This window comes from Microtus ochrogaster, chromosome 7, assembly GCF_000317375.1.
Source record: "Microtus ochrogaster isolate Prairie Vole_2 chromosome 7, MicOch1.0, whole genome shotgun sequence".
NCBI lineage: Eukaryota > Metazoa > Chordata > Mammalia > Rodentia > Cricetidae > Microtus > Microtus ochrogaster.
The window spans coordinates 53,513,236-53,520,247 of record NC_022014.1 but is presented as its reverse complement, the minus strand read 5'-3'; the positions used below and the strand labels follow the sequence as shown (position 1 = coordinate 53,520,247).

Sequence of the window (7,012 nt, the reverse complement as noted above, 5' to 3'; positions counted from 1 at the left end):
ACTAAGAGAAATGAAATCTGGCAGATGGATGTGTTCCACTTTATGGAATTTGGTAAATTAAAATATGTACACCACACCATAGACACGTATTCAGGTTTTCAATGGGCTACTGCCCTGAGCTCAGAAAAGGCTGATTCAGTAATCGCACATTTATTGGAAGTTATGGCCATCATGGGTATACCTGCACAAATAAAGACAGATAATGGTCCAGCATATGTATCTAAGAAAATAAAATGCTTTTTTGCTTATTATAAAACACATTATAGGTATACCAAATAATCCTACAGTTATAGAAAGATCAAACCGTACTATAAAGGATATGCTGAACAAACAGAAAGGGACAGAAAATACCCCCAGAAATAGATTACATAATGTTTTATTAACCTTGAATTTTCTTAACGCTAATGAGAAAGGAACAACAGCAGCAGAAAGACTTTGGATAATGGAAAAGTCTGCTGAACTAAATCAACCAATTTATTTCAAGATGTGCTGACCTCTCAATGGAAGCCAGATGTGCTACATTGGGGAAGGGGTTTTGTTCTTGTTTCCACAGGAGAAGAAAAATTGTGGATACCATCAAAATTAATAAAGGTTAGATTCGAAGAGGATAAACCTTTTGGAAAGGAGAAATGACAATTCATCCACAATGATGATATTCATACCAGTGGTTAAGAAAAACATATAGAATGAGGGCAGGGTTTTCTTCTTATCTCTGCAGGAAAACACTCATCTTCAAAAAATTCAAGGGACCCTGGATGTTTGAATACTGACAGATGGAAACTATTTACAACCCAAAAAGAAGTGGCAAGAAAATCGAATAGGTTCCGTAAGTAAAATTATTCTACTCTTGTCTTTAAATATGTATTAATGTGCATTTATTTATAAATATATAGAGCTGGTTTTAAAGTTGGACTCTGGCTCAGTCCCTCTCCAATTCCAAGCCTGTTGGTAAGAAAAAAAACCCAGAGTTTCTGGAGTTTCTGTCTCATCTCAAGAGCCATGATATGGGACAGAAAGAAATATGAGTTTAGAAAACATCTTTGCTTTTCTTCATATCTATCATACTTTTCATTGAATATATCTATCATGCCTTTCATTGAATATATATATATATGTATATCTATATATGTCTATATGATTAATGTTTAAGTTTTTCACAATGAACAATGAGTTTTTCCTGAAGTGACATTTGAAGTTTCCAGGAAGAAGATGGGGCCCCACAACAACAACTCCACCTGGTTGATATGACGTCATGATACTGATAGCGCTACTACAAGACCTGTTTTGGGTACCAGCTGCACAAGACAATCCCAACTTGGTTAGCTGAAATGGTGCACATCTTGTACAACATTCTGGCCAGACCTGTACAAAATACTCAGAGACTATTTGCAATTTTAAAAGACATTGATCTTGAAATTTAACCATCATTTTACTTTCACAGGATCCCCCAGAAAGAACGTCGCCCCCATGACAGCTGGAAGTAATTCTAGAGGACGACATCCCCTCTCCCAGTAAAGTTTGCCCTTGGGTTTAGGGACATCATTTAGGGGTTGATTATAATTAGTATACAGTTGAGGGTTGGGGGGTTGGGGGGTTGGGGGAGGAATTTTATAAGCTCAGGGATGTTTTGGGAAAAAAAGAGGGATAATTGGATGATGGGATAATAGATTGGTACTTGTTGGTACTTGTGAGTTATTGTTTTGAGACAAATATATTGGTATAGATTCTTATATATTGATACAAAGTTAAATTATATTGACTATTGTATGCATGCATGCTTCTACCTGTTTAAAACATTTTTATGTATTGATACTGTATATTTACCATATTGCAGTGTACATTTCTACCTCTGATTAAGATACTCATATATTGTTTGTGTATTGATATATATTTACCATATTGCAATGTATATTTGCAATTGTTTATATTTGGAGGTCATTGTCCTCATTTGTTTCACAGTTGTTTAGTCTTAGTCTTTAAGTTAGATAGGTATTGAGAATTATATAGATCAGTTGTATTCTAAGTTTATCATTTATAATTAGACTAATCAGGTTCTTTAGATACATAGAGATTATACTCAATATAGATAGATAATCTTCAACCTCTTCAAAGAGCTGTAGAAAATGGCCTTTAATCTAACTCAGAGTTTTGTGGTAGTGAGACACAATTGCTCCTGGCAACACCGATCTATTCCCAAGAGAATGTTGAGCACCAAAGATGCTCCACCTGGAGCCTTTCTTCTTGGCTGAATTGGCCTTTGGGCAAAGAAATGCCCATACCTCAACCACTAACAGAGATACAGAGTATCCCTAAATGGAAAAAACAGGACTATCATATCCTGCCAAGACAGGGTAAGATAGTTTTGACAAGTTTCTTGCCTTTGAAAATGGTATGTCAGTTATGTTAGGTCTTATCCAAAGTTGGTTGCTTCAACGCAGCAAACAGGACCTTGGGTGATTGCCCAGGTAGCTAGTTGTCTCTGTGATTTGTTGCACGTTTTGGAAGTTCTTTGATTGCACTTCCTAATTACTCAGGTAACATTATTTCCCTTCTCAGATCTTCGATGGGGTTGAAGACTATATAAATGTAGTTACTTTCCACTCATGACTTGGCCAAGCTATTTATTATATAAGACTTAAGCTAGTTAGACTAGAATATTTGTGCTGATTGTATATAATTTCATAGTAGGTTAAAGAACTCTCTTACTTAAACAAAAGGGGGAGGTGTTGCGGGAGCTCCTTCCGTTCCTTCAGCCAATAGCGGCTGAGATAGGGTGTGGTCTCTCTCCCTTTAAAAAAGCAGCCACTTCCCTCTGCTCTCTCTCTCTGCTTCCGGCTCTGCTTCCAGCGACTAGACTCCCTTCCTGATTGTGCAGAGGGCTGTTGTCTGGGATGGTGACCTGTAAGTTTTCCCCTTTAAATAAATAACCATTCTATTAATCATAATTCCAAACTGGTGTGGCATTGTTTGTGACTTATGCCTTCATAGGCAGAGAAGACAGAACTAAATTCTGGGAGGAAGAAAGCAGAGTCAGACAGATGCCATGGATCCACTGGAGACAGATGCTGGGAATTTTACCTGGTAAGCCACATAGCGATACACAGATTAAGAGAAATGGGTTAAATTAAGACGTAAAGATTACCCAACAAAAAACTAGAGCTAATGGGCCAAGCAGTGATTTAATTAATACAGTTTCTGTGTGTTATTTCGGGGCTAAGCTAGCCGGGCAGCCAAGACAAACAAGCGGGCCCTCCTTCCAACATACAGTACCCTTAATTACTGTGTGAAAGCAAAGGAAGTGAAATGTAAGTGCTTCTGTGCACAGAGACAGAGTCAGCTAACAGGGTAGGGAAGGATAGGTGACATGTCCCTGTCAGAAGACAAATCCAGGGTCTTAAGCATGTCAGGATACATACAGTACATAATAGTTTTAGAATACATAAAACTATTTTAAAGATTTATCTTATTTTATTTATCTGTGTGTGTTTCTGTCTGTGTATGTGCCACATGTATGTGAGTGTGCCACAGGTTAGAAGAGGGGATGGACTTCAGATCCCCAGGAATGAAATTTTAGGTGGTTGTGAACAGCCCTCTTTGAGTACTAGGAACTGAACTCAGTGTTCTGGAAGAGCATCGACTGTTCGTAACTGCTGAGTCATCTCTAAAGCCCTCATAAAGGTATCTTTAAACACCTATAACCTTAGATATTGTATTCTTATAAATAGAATAGTCTCTACGGAGCAAAGGATTTGTCACAATGGAGATGTGTAGGACAGCATGCATCTACACTTCAGAACTTCCTATCTGATCTGGGAGCTACCATGGACTGTTAGCCTTAGATCCTCTGAGGAACAGGGACAGGTGTCCACAGATGCCCTCTCTGAGCTGACATTCCAGATACAGGCAATAAACCACACTGTAATTTTAGAATGTGTCTGGCAGTGCCACTGAACACATGGTCTTAGGGTACTGACAAGCCACAGCTTGTAATCAGTTAATAACAAGAAGACTCTAGTCCCCTGGTGTCTACCAGCTATGGCAACCAAGTATACAGTTTAGTTCAGATAACACTGTGTGTGTTTGGACATGTGTGTGTGCATGTATAGACCAGAGGATAACTTCAGCTATCATTCTATTTAGTTGGATGGTTTGGGGTTTTTTGTTTGTTTGTTTGTTTGTTTGACTGACTGACTGACTGACTGACTGACTGACTGACTGACTGACTGACTGATTGATTGATTGGTTTGGTTTGGTTTTGTATTGTTTTTTTGAGGCAGGGTTTCTCTGTTTAATAGCCCTAGTGGTCTTGGAACTCACTCTGTAGACCAGGCTGGCCTCAAATTCACAGAGATGACCTCCCTGGTGCTGGGATTAAAGGCATGCACCACCATACCAGCTCTGCTGCCAGTCTTTAGGCACCACCCACCTGAAAGAGGTTCTGTCAACTGCCTTAATTCAGTAAGTAGGCTAGACAGGCTGGCCAGAGAGTCCAGAATCTGCCTGTCTCTGCCTCCCCACCACTTCAGGCTGTTGTTGAACGTAAGGTGCTAGAGATCACATAAAGAAACTCATTCTTACAAGGCAAGCCCTTCACTGCTAAGCCATCATCCCAAGCCTAGCATGCTTTCATGTGAGACTTTCTCAATGAAGGAAGCTGACAACACAGGTTTCCATTCTGTAACAGCTGCAGGACTGCCAAGCATTGCAAATAAAGCAGGATGAGAGTTATCAGCCTTGGAGAGGCCTTGCTTAAATGGCAATATTTTGTCTGGTTAGCTTTGCAGTGATGGGTTTGGAACCCAGGACACCAAACCTAAGGAAATGCTAGACCACTGAGCTAAACCCCAGCCCCAAACGAGCAGTCTTTGAAAAATATACAGATGCTGGTTTAATGGCAAAGGCACTTGCTCTCAAACGTAATGAGCTGAGTACAATCCCTGGAGCCCACAGGTGGAAAGAGAAAGCTCTAGCTGTCCTCTGCCTCCGCGTATACATATGCACACAAGTACATAAATCTGATTTTTACATTCTTACAAATATTTAGGCTTAAAAACACAAGACACAACAACCATCCATCATGAAACTATCCCACTCACCAAGAAAGGTGTGCAGACCCAGGTGAATGTGCCCACAGCCGCCAGGTACGCAGATTTCTTTAGCACCTTCAGCTCTTCTTGCCTGATGTCCATGACCTTGTCCTGGAAGGCCAGCTCCCAGGCATATAACTTAAGTACTTTGATCCCGTTGAGGATCTCATTCATCAGCTTGATTCTGTTGTCTTTGCTCTTCATGTGTGCCACCTACAGGGGAAGAGATCAGCATCCTGGGCCCTAGGCACAACCACAATTAGAAAGAGCTCCTCCCAGAGGTTGGGAGAGCTGGCCTTGGACTCCTTGAGCAATAGAGTCAGCTCCCAGACCACAGCAAAAGACTAGGCCATTGTAAAAGTTAAAACTTCTCCAAATCAGGTTGAATTCAACTGAGAGACCAACTCAGAGTTGAGGGATGGAGGTGAGACAAGACTTCCAGGTATTCAGAGAAGAGGGGATGCCACCTTATGCTGCTAAAATACCAGGAGAGAATAAATTATTCCTCCCTTCCTTTTTCCTATCTTCCTCCCTCCTGTCTCTCTCTTTTTCACAGGGTCTTTATAGGCTCCCTGGCCATGAACCCCTAGTCCTCCTGCCTCAGCTTCCCAGTGCTAAACAGGCGAGAGCACACCACACCACTTCACACCACTTGGTTTCTTTCCTTGTAATTGATTCCAGCCACTCTCTGGTCATTAAACTACTGAAACGTGACAGGACTGGCTGGCACTAGTCCTGACAAGCCATGACAAAGACATTTAGTTGTTAAATATTTTAAAACCACTTGGCACATCACCATGGCAGATGCTTTTCTAAGCATTTAAAAAACAGCCATGCCATGTTCAGTCAGGCTGGGTCACCCCTAAGTCACAGATGGGGGAACCATATACAACTAGACCTGACAACAAAGATAGGAGCACTTCTTAAGGTGAGCCACTCATGGAAGCCTACTGATTCCAGGACAAAACCTGCTGATTGGCCTGCTCCATGAAGTCAGCCTACAAGGATACCCTCCCATCATGGTCAACTTAACTGAAACCCCATAAGTATGGCCAAGGACAGCACACACCCAACAACAGGGGCAGGGAAATGTGGGAGACTGAGAACATGGGATGTGAAGTTCACAAGATCCACTCAGGACGATCAGCGGGCATGGAGTCAAATGACAAATGTCCACTGGATTAAAAATACATGATAAAACTAGTGTTTTAGCCGGGCGGTGGTGGCACATGCCTTTAATCCCAGCACTTGGGAGGCAGTGGCAGGCGGATCTCTGTGAGTTCGAGACCAGCCTGGTCTACAAGAGCTAGTTCCAGGATAGGCTCCAAAACCACAGAGAAACCCTGTCTCGGGGAGAAAAAAAAAAAAAAAAAAAAAACTAGTGTTTTATGGGATTCCTGAGTCTGCAGACAAGCAGGTCTCTGTTTCTGATGCCTTCTCTCTGGCTCCTTTCCTTCTGTTTGTTTTGTCCAATTCCAACCAGTTAGCTTTTATTTTATCTTTAGCGTTCATCATTACAATATTATATTATATTATATTATATTATATTATATTATATTATATTATATTCCCTGAGAAGCCTATTTGTTTTCTAATGAAAGACAAAAAGGGAATGGATCTAATGGGAGATGAGATTGGAAGAAACCGGAAAGGGTAGAGGGAGGAGAAACTGAATCAGGATATATTATGTGAGGGGAAAACTATATTTTCAATAAAAGGAGAAAAAAACTTTTAAAACTTAAGAAAAAGTACATAATTTCATACCAAGTCTAATTATACATAAAATTATATGGCATGTGGAAAGATCCAGAGATAAAGCCGGGCATGGCAGTGCAAGTCTATAATCCTCCAATTTGAGACAGGAACACGAAAAGTGGGGCTAGTCTCAGTTTACAAAATAAAATCAAGACAAAGAGGGAGGGAGG

The 7,012-nt window shown here is 40.7% G+C and overlaps 1 protein-coding gene across 1 annotated transcript in view; it reads right to left on the bottom strand.

Moving 5' to 3' along the window:
• The window catches only part of Abcc1 (ATP binding cassette subfamily C member 1), a 164,143-nt gene that overhangs the window by 54,961 nt on the left and 102,170 nt on the right, over nucleotides 1-7,012 (bottom strand). The window contains exon 12 of the mRNA XM_013347480.2: nucleotides 5,097-5,300. Coding sequence (XP_013202934.1) covers nucleotides 5,097-5,300 — 204 coding nt within the window. The remainder of the gene's footprint in view (nucleotides 1-5,096; nucleotides 5,301-7,012) is intronic.